The sequence below is a fragment of the Tiliqua scincoides genome, chromosome 10 (genome assembly GCF_035046505.1).
Source record: "Tiliqua scincoides isolate rTilSci1 chromosome 10, rTilSci1.hap2, whole genome shotgun sequence".
NCBI classification, from domain to species: Eukaryota; Metazoa; Chordata; class Lepidosauria; order Squamata; family Scincidae; genus Tiliqua; species Tiliqua scincoides.
Genome location: NC_089830.1, coordinates 20093271 through 20107948, shown reverse-complemented (window position 1 = coordinate 20107948; position 14678 = coordinate 20093271). Strand labels below are relative to the sequence as shown.

The window sequence follows — 14678 nt, the reverse complement described above, 5'->3', positions numbered from 1 at the left end:
AATTTCCTACTTACCACCCAGCAGCGCCAGCCCAACGGTGATTGGAAGCAGCATCCTTGCCCCCATGACTGCAAAGAAAGAGAAGGGTGAATGATTCAGGGCCATGGGGCAGGTTATCATTCTAGGGCAGTGGCGGTCCACCTTCACGGCCTAATTTATGAACCATTGCCACCGTAGGGGCACATATGCAGCCCTGTGCAGTTTCTGGTTGGTTGGCAACCTTCAGTCTCGAAAGACTATGATATAAGCCTACAGCACCCGGTATTCCCAGGCGGTCTCCCATCCAAGTACTAACCAGGCCTGACCCTGCTTAGCTTCCAAGATCAGAGGAGATCAGGCATCTGCAGGGTAACAGTTGCTGCTAGTCATTTCTGAACCCAAGAAATGATTTTCAGGACCACACCAAGCTCCATCTAGCCTGGAATTCTGTTCCCAGGAGAGAAGCCAGTGAACTTTTCCAAGTTTGGGTTTGGGACAAACTTCAGGACTTCAAAGAAAGCCTTCCTACCATGAAAGAACTTCTCAAAACTCCAAGGCTCTAAATGTGTCTGAACTCTGAGAAGTTTGCCAGCACCTCCCTCTCCTCCCTGCCAGCCCCCTACTCTCACAGATCTGCCCCCACCCTTTACTTGCCAGTCTGAAGGTGGAAGCAGCCATGGATGCAAAGGGATTCCCTTCCCCCTCCCCACAGTGGCCATTTGAGGCTAGCAGGAAGGGGTGATTCTTTGGCTAGCTTTGGGTTGTCTCCAAAAAATCCTATATCTCATGCATATGTATGCAGACGCCATTAATTGAAGCCCCTACTAATTGATAAGCCTGATTGCATTGGACAATGCAGAGAGAGAAGGAAATGTAGCCCCCTGAGTTCCATCGCACATCAATGTCCATCTCACAGGTTGCTGGAATGCCTAAAAGCACCTACCTTTGGGGAGCACCTGCCGGTCTCCACACCTGCGCCAGCCAAGTTTATATAGCAGGAAGTCCCCAACGTGGGAAGGAGGCACATACAGATGTGTGTGTGTGCAGGAGAGGCTGAGTCATCGTGTCCTGAAGGAGGGGCACTGAGCACGGATTTGGGTCAGCACAAGTTCCATTCTCCTTTCCGTGGAAGCCTGTTGAAATGGTTAGGTTTGGATTAGTTAATGGGGACTTTAGTTTGTGTGGACAAAGGGATTAGGAGCTGAGAGAGTGACACCTTTTAGAATAAACCTGGGACTTCATCCAAGGGAAACAAAATGAACTTCTGCAACCCCTAAAGAACCTCATCTTTAGGGCCTTTTTGTTCACACAAAAGTAAAACCCACTGTGATCAGTGGAGTTTATTTCTAGATTCAGGATGCATTGATGGCAGCTTTCAGCTTCAGATTTTTTTTAAATCTGCTAGTCCTGTTGGTGGTCAAAACTTACCTTCTTTCACAACACTTGCGAAGAGATGGTAGATATTTCCTTTTTGGTCTACAGTGCATTTTCTTTCAGGTGGGGGTAACTTGAAAGTGTCAACTTTTACATGCACCTGGAGTGTGGATTTTCAACCTTTTTCATCTCAAGGCACTAAAATTGTCAAGGCACACCATCAGGTTTTTGACAATTGACAAGGCACACCATGCTGCCTGTGGGGGGCTCACCCCCCCCATGGGCCCTACTAATAAATGACCTTCCCCCAAATTCCTGCAGCACACCTGTGAACCACTTGTGGCACACCAAAGGGCCATGGCCCAGTGGTTGAAAATGGTTGAGAGCCTGTTCAGCATGGCCATGTTATTCCATTCCTAGGCCTTAGGGGGCAGCAGTCACAAGTATTCACATAGTTCAAGTGACTATGACCAAATTCGTGTGCTTTTGAATTTTCATGCATTGAAGTCATAGTTCCATCAAGGGAAGCTTAAGGGGAAACTCTGTACTTGGGAGCTTTGGGTAGTGGTGGTGGTGGGAGGTCGGTCTCATATCTCCTCCTATAGATATGTATATAACATCCAGTTTTTACCCTGCCTTTGGTACCCCAAGGCAACTTACCATCAAAAGAAAATGGAAGGCAAAATAAGACAGAGGAATCAGAAAGCAAAATATGGTCTTATACAATCAAAAGGTGCATGATGGTTCCCATTCCTTTGCCATAGTGATCAAACTATCACAACAAATCCGGTTATGGGACCACACGCCATGATCTGAGGGTGCAGGATGTGGCCACTTTGCTGAAGTTCTTAGTTGGTCAGTGTCTGGGGAGGTGACCACCCAGGATCCCCCATGTCTGAGTTCCATGAGAAGAGAACAATTGGCTATAGATGAATAATATGACCATGTTGTATTTGGGAAAATTGAACTAGGCAACTGTGGGACAAAAGTAGAGCACCAGTTTGAGATCAAACTTGAGCATTTGAGGCCTGATTGCCTATGGACTCTTTCTGTCAGGACTAAGGAGCCATGACTAGTAGGATCCCACCCTATGAAAAAATAGCTATATTTGAGACCTGTTCTTGGAGGGTCACCTTGGTGGAGCTAGCTGTATATGCCTTGGAAGGCTACCTGCTGTCAAATACTTCTTGCAGTTTGATGAAGCTGCCCACATTGGTACACATGTGAGCAAGTGCTTGCTGGTGGTGGCCCCCAAAATAGAACTCACTCATCACTGATATTTATCTTTTGTTTTCTTCTCCCTCTGCTTCAAAATGTCCCTGCAGGTGATTTCTGCAGGTGGTTTCCTCCTCTGTGCATCTTCCTTTTCTTCTCAGAGTTGGGGTCACCCAGTGCAGTAATTCATGATGACATTCCCATGACTGCATTTGCTCTGGGTATGCCTCATTTGCTTGGCAGGCCATGTCCCACCCTCCCTTTGGGTAGACCTGACCTCATGGGGAGTGAAAAATAGAGGCCAGATCAACTGGAAGTTCAGGTCTACTGGGTGGGTATAACTGGGCTTTTGGTGTCACCCCCCCACTGGTGTCATCCCTGCATCCCTGAGTGATGCCACAGCTTCTCAGCTGTTTGAATTGAGTGCCACAATGCCCTCATCTCAACACAAAGTCTGAAGAAGCTCCTTGTCAACGCCTGAAGATGGGCTCAGTGAATTTGAGCACGCGCAGAAGACCCTCCCAAGTGCACACAACTGCGCATGCCAGACCATGACTCTATTGCCAGTGTTATGACTGCATCATAACACAGCATCTGAGATGGGGGGGGGGATTGTGTCGCTAGTCCTTAGTGATACCATAAAGTTCTAGATACTATGTATAGATGCTAGCTACCCAGGGTGCCAGTTTCCTATGGTCACAAGACAATCTAGCAACCTCATGCTCACCTTTTGCTCAGAGTTTGGAGAATAATGAGGCTGGTTCTTTCTTAAACATCTCCACCCGCATCCCCAACAACCCAGTTTTGTTTCTCCTTTCCACCCAACCTGCCCCATTATGTCCTCCACCAACCCCATCATCCCCTCGCTCCCCAACACAGCCACGCCTCTTAGTCCAACATTTCTCAGAACCAAAGAGTTTGCTGAGCCATTGGGTCAATAATTGTCATCTTCTTTCACACGGGATGGGAAGGGATCCCAATGGTCACGGCTTCTTAATCCACTATTGACTTAAACCGTGTTTAGCAAGAGGATTAAGAGTCTTGCCGATGGCTCTCTAGAACTGGTTACAAGTCACCCAAATAGCTTCCAAGCCATGGAGAGCCTTGGGTGACTGCTTCCATTTCAAACCATAAGAAGAAAGCCTGCTATATCATCAGAGGGTCTAAACTAGCTTCCAGAAGAGTCCGGCTAGATGCTTCTCAAACCTGACTTGAACTGGCAAACACACTCCTATGTAAACGGACCTCTGTGTGGGGAGAAGCGATGGATTAGAGTTCCTGGATACAGTGCCCAGTGCACATGCATTCTTTCCTTCCGAAAGCTCTAAGACAAACTGGCCCAGCCCTGCTTGATCTCGACATTTGCTTCTCCAGTAGCACCATATGCACATATGGAAAAGCAAGCCAAGATGCCTCGTTAAATCTGATGAACAACACCTGACCAAGACTGAGGAGGGAGGGACACCCCAGCTGTCAGGGCAGAGCTGGGTTCGGGAAATCCAACACAAGCCTGGGCTATGGGCTATGTCAGAATGCCAGATGCAAGGGAGGGCACCAGGATGCAGGTCTCTTGTTATCTGGTGTGCTCCCTGGGGCATTTGGTGGGCTGCTGTGAGATACAGGAAGCTGGACTAGATGGGCCTATGGCCTGATCCAGTGGGGCTGTTCTTATGTTCTTAACTACAATTCCCAGGAAGCCTTGCAGGTCTCTTGTTATCTGGTGTGCTCCCTGGGGCATTTGGTGGGCCGCTGTGAGATACAGGAAGCTGGACTAGATGGGCCTATGGCCTGATCCAGTGGGGCTGTTCTTATGTTCTTATGTTCTTATAAGCCAGGTCAACTAAAATGCTGGGGGGGGGGGGGGCGGAAGCTTGACTGCTATCCCATGAATTGTGCCAGAAAGACAGAAGCCAGACTGACAGTGTCCAAATGGGACATGAGTTCAAACCTGCCCTTGGCCACATAACTCACTGGGTGATGATAAGGCATTAACTGTTGCCAGCTGTGCTCTGTTGTATTAGATAGAGAAATAAGGCTGTCAGATGTTTGAATTCGCTTCCCCCCCCCAGCAAAGCTCTTGAGCCATGCAAAAATTCAGCAGAAATGCCTTTCCCAGCATGCAACAGGAATGATGTGAAACATCCGTATCTTTCTTCTGCGCAGCCCACCGGATGCTGGTGGCTGGATTTCGCCTGTTGGAGAAATGGGTCCTTCCCAAGGACCTGGAACATTCCTAGATATTTCTGTAAAATGTGTGTTGTTCCGAGTAAGGCTGCTCTCTGTAGTCGGAGTGACTTCATTTACACCTAGGGCAGGGTTTCTCATAGGGAGATTTACTCCCTTAGTAAGTTTTTGCGGGGGAGGGACAAGGGCAGGGACGCGATCCCCAGGATCGTGCCGCTAAGGGGGGGGGTGAGGGGGTGCTTTTACTCACACAGGGCTGTAGGACGTTGCAGGAGGTGCGGGGAGCCCCGCGCAGCCCTCGGCAGGGCTCGCTGAGGTTTGGGACATTCAAAACAAATGATCGCAAAGCACCTCTTGGAGGCCACCCAGTTTTTGTTTTTTTTGTATTTGCGGTCACATGCAGAATGTCAATGTTCCTTCTGCTGTACATTTTAGGTGTAATCCTATATACGTTTGCCAGAGAGTAGACCTCATTGCACTCACTTAACTTACTTCAGAGTAGACATGCCCTGGATTGTGCAGTTGGCATGTTTCAGGGGATGAACGTAGTCCCTTTGACCCCTCCCTCCATCACTGTTTCTGCTGTGGTCCGTTGTGTCAGAACACACACCTCTCACCTGCAGCGCTACCAGCAGACCGCGCGTGAGGTCATCGCATTCTTGCACCATTGATTCCAAAGAAGGTGGATTTTCTGCATTAAAACCCATTTTTGCCCAGCCCACAGGTGGGCACATGTGATTCCGTTGCGTATATGCAAGGTTGGGCAGAAACGGCTTAAAAAATGAGATGAATAAGTGCGGATAGGAGGACAATGGATGGAGGACGTCATGTGAAAACCCCATAATGACGGAGTGAGCAAAGTGTGACAATCCCAGCCTAAGCAGCCCATATTCACTGACCAGGATTGGTCAATATCCTGGTCATAAGCACAAACAAACAAGCAGCTCAAATCAGATGGGAATTATCCTATCCCTGGTTTTCCTGCTTAGACTAGACAATGAAAGCGGCCCCTGATTTGCACAATTATAAGCGTCACTTGCCATTGTTCTTAATTAGAGCAGGTGGCACAAATACTTCTCTGTTTACTTTCTCCCCCTGTGCCAATAGCACTTATCTTAAATCTAAGGTTTAAGGCTGACTGCACCTAAACAAAGGGTCCTGGTGCAATCAATTTGCATAGATTCTAGTTCCTCCTGGTGCATATTCCCAATTCTGTTTCAAATTGCTAAAATACTTCCTTCCTCCCCCCCCCCCCCCAATTGCCCTCAGCTTCCTCTTACCTGACTGCTTGGCAACCTTCAGTTTCGAAAGACTATGGTATAAGCCAGGGGTGCCCAAACCCTGACCCTGGGGCCACATGCGGCCCTCGAGGTCTCTCATTGCGGCCCTCAGGGAGCCCCCAGTCTCCAATGAGCCTCTGGCCCTCCAGAGATTTGTTGGAGCCCGCACTGGCCCAACGCAACTGCTCTCAGCGTGAGGGTGACTTTTTGACTTCTTGCATGAGCTATGGGATGAGGGCTTCCTGCACTGCTTGCTGTTTCACGTCTGTGATGCAGTAGCGGCAGCAAAGGAAAGGCCAGCCTTGCTTGTGCAAGGCCTTTTATAGGCTTTGAACTATTGCAAGACCTTCATTCATTCATATAAGTTCATCTTTAATATATTCATTTATGTAAACTTATGTAAATTTATTCAAATTTTAAATGTAAATTAATTCTTTTTTTCCCCAGCCCCCGACACAGTGTCAGAGAGCTGATGTGGCTCTCCTGCCAAAAACTTTGGACACCCCTGGTATAAGCCTAAAGCACCCGGTATTCCCATGTGGTCTCCCATCTAAGTACTAACCAGGCTTGACCCTGTTTAGCTTCCAACATCAGGCATGTGCAGGGTAACAATCGCTGCCTGCTTTTACCTATTCTTCCTTGTTTCACGTATCATGGATTCAGATAGGAGGAGAAGAGTGGAGCAGAGGAGAAAGTATGGAGGGCAGGGCTGACCCATCAATGAGGCCAACTGAGGCAGTCGCCACAAGCAACAGAATAGAACCAGGAGGCAACTCTGCCTGCCAACTTACCCACATAGCTCCGTCTCATCCCACTCCCTCAATCGGACAAGAGGCTGAAGTGGAAGAGGAAGCATGGAGAAGTCACTCCTCCGTGCTCACCCTGTTCTCCTACATGCCTCTGCTCTGCCCCTCGCTTCCTTTTCCAACTCGAAGATCAGAGGCAGGTGCGTCGCCAGGGGGCAGCATTCGGCATACCATCTCAAAGGCCTAGAGATCTTGAACCAGCCTTAGCAGAGAGGAGGAGAGTGGGCAAGAGTTTCTCTGGTGTTTTTGAAGGTTAGCACCAACATTTCTCAAACACCAACATTTAACATGAACGCCAGGGATCCTCCAAGGAGCTGCTTCTGAGAATTTTCAAAAGAAAGCCAAACGACTTCCTTCAAGGCAAATAAAATTTCCCCAAATGGGGAGGAGTTCTGTACATCCCTGAGGCTGGCACTGACATCTCACACAAAGCACAACCTGAGGTTAATTGCAACATTTCCCCCCCCCAGGAGAAACACCTGAGAATACCAAGGGATGCCAGATCAGTTTCTTTAAGCCAGGTGAAATGTATCTGGTTGTGTCTGAACACCTTGCCTATATTAAAGGGCCAAGGAATGTTACCCAGCTGGGTTTCTTGAGGCTGCATTGCATCGATCAATTTCACATCAATTTCACGTATCTGTGACAATGCAATTACTCTCTGCCCTTTTCAAGTGGTGACCCAGGCAGATGTCCCCACTTGCCACACCCTAGACATACCACTGGCTCTACCATCGCCCTCTATATCCTGCAGGCAAATTTCTGGGTGCACCCTTTTCCCTGCAGACATTGGGATCCAGTGACAATTTAAAAGTGCAGTACAGGGAAGTTGACTTAGGCTAGATGTAAGGATGTCTTTCCAAACTCTAAGAGTTGTCCAATCTGTTCTGGAGGGTTGTGGGCTCTCCCGCATAGGATGTTGTTCAAGCAGAGGCATGGATGACCATTGGTCAAGGATGCTGTGTAGCAGTTGCCTGCACTGCACTGAAAAGAGGGTTGGACTAGATGACCTCCAAGGTCCCATCCAACTCTAACATTCTATGACTCACAAGGACCTTACCACATATATAGGGCTGGCATACAGAATGCATATGACCAGTGTATCTTTATGTCGATGGAACAAAACCAAAACACAAGGCTCCCATCAGACTAGCCTTAGACAAAATGTTTTGGTGGAAATCTCAAAGGAGAACATATGAAGAGAGAGAGATCAGTCCCAGAATCTCAACCTTAATGGGAACGTCATAGCTCACTTACATGTCTGAGAGTTCCTGCTGTTCTCTGTGTGTGGCCCGTAGCCAAAATTATCACTGGGGAATTTACATTGCTCATAATATCTGTGTACATTTACATTACTCAAAGCAAAAGCAAACAGAAACGTCAGTATGTTAGCTGAAGGTGTTAAGCAAATAAGCAGTTGCGCCTTGCCTACTGACAAGTGTATGTCGTCCCACTGGAGCCTGAAGCAACATCCCAATCATCCCAGACCTACAGACCAAACCACAGTCGCTTTCTTTCCTATGGGACCCTTGCTGTGATTTTCATGCCAATCTCCTTGTAGAAACTGCACCCTACATCTAGAAATAAAACGCATCAACCCAACGCTTATGCTAGAAGCAAGAGGAAATTCCCTGAGAACTTCATTGTTTGAAATTCTATCTAGAAATAATACACTGACCAGCACTTGAGAAAAATGCAGAGATAGTGTCATTCTGGAGATGGATAATTTCATAAGAGCATAAGAAGATCTCTGCTGGATCAGGCCAAAGGTCCATCTGGTCCAGCTTCCTGTATCTCACAGTGGTCTACCAGAAGCACACTAGATATCAAGATCCCTGCATCCGGCATTCTGAGGTGTCCTACTTCTAAAACCAGGAGGTTATTCATACCCACCATTGGCTCGTAGTCTGGGATGGACCTTTCCTCCACCAGTTTGTCCAATTCCCTTTTAAAGCCACCTAAGCCAGATGCCATCATCGCATCCTGTGGCAAGGAGTTCCATAGATTAATTAAATGCTGGGTAAAGAAGTATTTTATTTTTCATTTCATTTTCAATACATTTCATAAATTTCACAAATTCAATCAAAGTCATTTATTATTTTTTAATCTACCCCTTTCTCGGATGCTTGGGCACACCACGCACCTGTCATCTATGTTCATCTTTCACTTTGTTCTTGTCTTCCTATCTGAATCCAGGACATTAGAGACAAAACAGAGAAGGTAGCAAGTAAGGAGGTGGTGACAGACACCCCAACCCCAGAAGTTTTGGCCTGGCTTTAAGCCCTACAAACCAATGGATTACATAGTCAAGTACTTTAGAAATCCCTAAACAACCATATTCAGACCTAGTTATACTGTAGTTATCTGGTGTGCTCCCTGGGGCATTTGGTGGGCCGCTGTGAGATACAGGAAGCTGGACTAGATGGGCCTATAGCCTGATCCAGTGGGGCTGTTCTTATGATCTTAACTACAATTCCCAGGAAGCTTTGCAGGTCTCTTGTTATCTGGTGTGCTCCCTGGGGCATTTGGTGGGGCTGCTGTGAGATACAGGAAGCTGGACTAGATGGGCCTATGGCCGGATCCAGTGGGGCTGTTCTTATGCTGTGCTGGTTAACCTTGCAGCACCACACTTTGTCCTACGTACTCCAGTAGCATTGTCAAGAAGGAGTGAGGTTGAATGGCAGGCCAAGATCTCTTCCACAACAGCAGCAGTGACGTCATAGCAGGCGCACTTGGGTGTTGCCTTTTAAACGTTTTTTTTTTTTAAATTGGACTTGATCTGTGAAGAAGCATCCGTTTCATCAGGAGGCCAGCTGAGAAGTTTGCCTAGGGGCCTACGGTGATATCCAGGCAACCATCTTTCCCAAGGTCTATACGACAGGCAGTATGCAGCCAATGTTATGTTACGGCTACAAAGCTGTGCATATTGACTTAGGAATGCACTTAGAGTAAACTTCTAACTAAACACACCTATTGAAAAAATGGATCAACAAAATTGAAAACAACAAATAAATCTAAAGTTGATTTTTTGGTATGATTTATAGCTTTAATAGGGTGTGGCAATGGAGTGGGTTGTGTTGAATTCCCACACTTCAACCTTGCCTCTTTTCTGATGTCCATTGCTTTTTTTCCCTGTGATTGCTCAAATCATTGGGTTCTGTGGGTTTTCCTTTGCAATCAATGGGTGGCCTGGCTGGCCCATCAGTCTTCTAGATCTATGTCCTCTCCTATAATACAAAAGAACTCCTAGATGCTTGTGGGATCTGGCACATAATATAATGGAGCAAAGCTTTTTACAATAAGTAAAGAAGGGTGGGATGGGAACAGCACCCAGGATGTTATCACAGTCACACTGCCAAAGTTGTGGGATTTGTGCTGACAGACAGCTCAATCCCTCACTCTCCCACGATGCAGCAGGAGCGCATAGACAAGGGATATTTCTTCCTCTTCACAATGGCATCCCTCTCTATGGTGTCATAGTGAGTGCACAGAAACCTTCCTTCTGCTTTGTTCAATTGCATGTTATGGCCTTAGGGCTTATGACACATGTTCCAGTCACTGCCATACTGGTTCAGTGGTGTCACTAGAGTTGCTGTCACCCAGTGTGGTAAGGGTGTCACCCCCTATGATTGGCAGTTTCCATGTAGCCTGTTTTGTCTCTGGTCCCATCCCCTCTGCGTGCAGGTGACCTTCGGGGTGAGGAAGGGCCATTCTCCTGCAACAAGCCTTGCGGAACCTGGGATAATAAACCCTATGCCAGCCCACTGTTCTTCACCTTCATGATGCTTCTTTCATGTTCTTGGGCAAGAGAAAAGCAGTGACTTGGTCAATCCCTGAAAAATGGTTGGCAACCTTCAGTCTCGAAAGACTATGGTATAAGCCTACAGCACCCGGTATTCCCAGGCGGTCTCCCATCCAAGTACTAACCAGGCCTGACCCTGCTTAGCTTCCAAGATCAGACGAGATCAGGTATGTGCAGGGTAACAGTTGCTGAAACACTGGACAAAAATGTTATAGACAGTCATTTTTGTGTCATTCCCCTGATGATGAGGATGAGGATGATGATGATGATGATAATAATAATAATAATAATAATAATAATAATAATAATAATAATAATAATAATAATAAATACTACAGGTATTTATATACCGCCTTTCTTGGTCGTCAGATTTCTCCTCAGACTTTAATTCAAGGCGCTTTACATAGGCAGGCTGTTTAAATTCCCGTAGGGATTTTTACAATTAAAGAAAGGTTCTATCTTTCAAGAACCACACAACATTTCAGATGGAACTTTTGCGGTCTGTTATCACTTTCTGGCCTCCTCCCACACAGGCTGACAAGCAGCTCCTTCCAAAGAGCAGGTGGAATAACTTGGCTCAGTTTGTCAGCTGCTTCAAGGTCTCGCCATTCATGGTGCCGGTGGCCTTGAACTGGCGACCTTCGGATGTTATCTTCAGGCAGATGGAGGTACAACCCTCTAGACCGGACCTCCTGATGGCGTCACCCAGTGTGGTCCACCCCCACTTCTTCCCCCAGCACCGGATGAATTACCCCTTCGCAGCTTTTAACACTCTGCTTGATTCACAAGCCCTAAGCAGATGATCACTGTCAAACTGGGTAGGCATTTCTTTAGTGAACATAAGGACATAGGAGGAGCCCCGCTGGATCAGGCCAAAGGCTCATCTAGTCCAGCTTCCTGTATCTCACAGTGGTCCACCAGATGCTTCAGGAACACACAAGACAACAGATACAACCAGCGTCCTGGTGCCCTCCCCTGCATCTGGCAATCAGAGGCAGCCTACCTCTATGAGTCACTTAAAAGTCCCCCGGAAGGAATTGTCACAGTAGCAAATCAGGGGTGGCCAGACCATAGCTTGCAGACCACATGCAGCTCTTTGACATATAATATAATATAATATAATATAATATAATATAATATAATATAATATAATATAATATAATATAATATAATATGCAGCTTGTGGAAATATGTTGGCTGAGTTCTGTTTTGCATTACAAAAACAGTAAAAAAAAATGATCAAGCTTTATTATTATTTACCAGGTATTATTATTTACCAGAGTCCACTGGATTCCAACATAAGTTTAATGTTCATGGTGAGAAAATACATTTAAGACAAAAGAAAATATTTCTTTACCCAGCGTGTAATTAGTCTGTGGAACTCCTTGCCACAGGAAGTAGTGACAGCACTTGCCTAGATGCCTTTAAGAGGGGATTGGACAAATTTCCGAGTAGAAGTTCATCACTGTTTACAAGTCCTGGCAGGTATGTGCAAGGTAGAGGCAGGCTTCCTCTGACTGCCAGATGCAGGGGAGGGCACCAGGACGCTGGTTGTGTCTGTTGTCTAGTGTGTTCCCTGAAGCATTTGGTGAGCCGCTGTGAGATACAGGAAGCTGGACCAAATGGGTCTTTGACCTGATCCAAGGGGGTTCTTCTTATGTTCTTTAAATGCTTCTTAAATACTGCAGCTCTCAAATATCTGAAGTTATTCATATGTGGCTCTTATGTTAAGCGAGTTTGGTCACCCCTTTTGTAACACCTTTAATGAAATCAATTGTTGAGCCTCTTTAAAAAAAAAAAGACACCCCCAACTAATAAAAAGGAGACAAGCAAACAACACATGGGGGCCAAATATTGATGCCACGCAAGTGATGAATCCCCAAATCAGGCTAACCAAAACAAAGAGGTTTGGGGGAATCATTTGCAAATGGGCAGTACTAGGGTCATTTGGGCCTCCTGGGAAAGGGAAGTCCATCATCATGGGGCTCAGGATGAGAAATGCCCTGTCCTGCATCCTTGCCAACCTTACTTCAGTTTACTGCAGGAGAATACAGAGCAAGACCTTTGATGAAGACCTTTCGAGAAGACTGATGTGGGCGGTCATCGTCCTTCAAGCATCCACTCGAAAAACCTGCATCTTGAATGGTGAAGGTGAGAAGTTGATCCCTGACACGTAGACACCACCCCCCTCCTTTCCATCTACTATGCAGCGAGAGAGGACAAGTGGGGGGGAGCTGCTGCTCCTGGCCACCATTCATAATTCACTTTCCTACCCCTAACTCATAATCTGAAACCATCCATGCCTTCGACTGCTGCAATGAAAAACGTAACACTGCAGGGCTTCACTTGCAGTTCAGGTCATGAGTTGTCTAAATAATTGGGCCAATTTATGTTAGTCCAAAGGCGCCCTCTGCTGGTCTTTTTATGTATTGGCACTCAAAATAATCCCCACTCCTACTGGCGTTGAACTCAGTGGGGCTGACTTCTGAACAAGGGTGTGTGAGGTTCAGTCTTGTAGAGTTTGGTCGTATCCTCATTTTACTCAGTAGGAAATCCCAGTGTCAAGAGTAGCATGTCTTGAGGTCTTCTTCTCAATGAAATACTGTAGGCAGGTCCCAATAAGGGCAGAGTTTCCTGGTTGGCTATATCAAAACATGATGGCCGGATCCCACCTCAACAGGTGGGAAACCCTGGCCCCTGAGCGGCCCGCTTGGAGGCAGGCTGTGCAGCATGGCCTTTCCCAGTTTGAAGAGACACTTTGCCAACAGTCTGAGGCAAAGAGGCAAAGAGGCAAAGAAGGAAGGCCCATAGCCAGGGAGACAGACCAGGGACAGACTGCACTTGCTCCCAGTGTGGAAGGGATTGTCACTCCCGAATTGGCCTTTTCAGCCACACTAGACGCTGTTCCAGAACCACCTTTCAGAGCGCGATACCATAGTCTTTCGAGACTGAAGGTTGCCAACATAACATCAAAACAGGAAGGATTCTGAGACAAGGACCAGTGATGGCACAAGACTGCCATGTTGAAAAGGAGGGGGGGTCATTGGCACTGCAGTGCAGACTCTGGTCTGCTTCCACAATTACACAGACACACAAAGCAGCTACTTATCGTGGTGGGGAGGTCATCTGAGTCCTTGGATTCCCTCCTCTTGGGAATCAGCTGGGATTCATGGTCAGGGCAAGCCCAATAACTCCTGATGCCTGAGATGGGATCCCAAATACTGTGCCCCACCCGATGATGTGCAAGCCTCTGCTCCTCTCGCTCTCCAAGATTCCAGCTCAGCACTCACTCCCCTCCCCATTTCTTCTTCCTCTCTGTCCCCACTTCTTAATCTAATCCAGATTGTGGAAGGAGAAAGATGATCAGAGGAAGAAAGCAGGTAGACAGAACTGGGCAATCCTCTTAAACTGCTGCCTGAGGCAACCACTTTAGTTGGCCTCATGGATGGGCCAGCCCTCTTCATGGTCCAGTGCACTGACTCAAAAGTGGGTTCTTTGCTTACTGGATAGTTGGGAAAGGGGCCAACAAAGGACCAGCAGTAATTGAGCAAACATGGTTGGTTGGCAACCTTCAGTCTCGAAAGACTATGGTATACGCCTACAGCACCCGGTATTCCCAGGCGGTCTCCCATCCAAGTACTAACCAGGCCTGACCCTGCTTAGCTTCCGAGATCAGACAAGATCAGGCATGTGCAGGGTAACAGTTGCTGCTAACATAGTTGCCCCCTTTAAAAGACTCAGCAGCCCCTTCAGGGGTTTGAGATGATTGCAAGTTCCAAAACAGGATTTAAAACAAAACAAAATTTTTAAAAGGGGCAAAATAGCAAGAGGAAATAGGAAGAATCAAGATGGGGAGGGAGGGTGGCTAATCTTTTCTGTCATTTTGCCGCTGCTACACTAGCTTGCCTGGAAGTAGGTGGTTGGGATCACATCAACAAATGCTTATGTGGCCAACAGCGATTGGTTGCAAATATCTGGACCTCTCTCCCCATTGAAAAGAAACTGTGTTCACCCAGATACCTGCCTTCTCACTAGACT

At 47.0% G+C, this 14678-nt stretch overlaps 1 protein-coding gene and 3 pseudogenes across 1 annotated transcript in view; all 4 read right to left on the bottom strand.

Moving 5' to 3' along the window:
• Positions 1–2624, bottom strand: part of LOC136661527 (IgGFc-binding protein-like) — a 34025-nt gene extending 31401 nt beyond the window's left edge. Inside the window, exons 1-3 of the mRNA XM_066638811.1 lie at positions 2524–2624; positions 923–951; positions 15–68 (exon numbers count right to left, since the gene is read on the bottom strand). Of these exons, the coding sequence (XP_066494908.1) occupies positions 15–68; positions 923–951; positions 2524–2624 (184 nt within the window). The remainder of the gene's footprint in view (positions 1–14; positions 69–922; positions 952–2523) is intronic.
• On the bottom strand, positions 247–366 carry LOC136661908 (5S ribosomal RNA; annotated as a pseudogene).
• An 8092-nt stretch (positions 2625–10716) lies between the features above and the next one.
• LOC136661769 (5S ribosomal RNA) lies at positions 10717–10836 on the bottom strand (annotated as a pseudogene).
• Positions 10837–14235: 3399 nt separating this feature from the next.
• Positions 14236–14355, bottom strand: LOC136661785 (5S ribosomal RNA; annotated as a pseudogene).
• Positions 14356–14678: the final 323 nt, after the last annotated feature.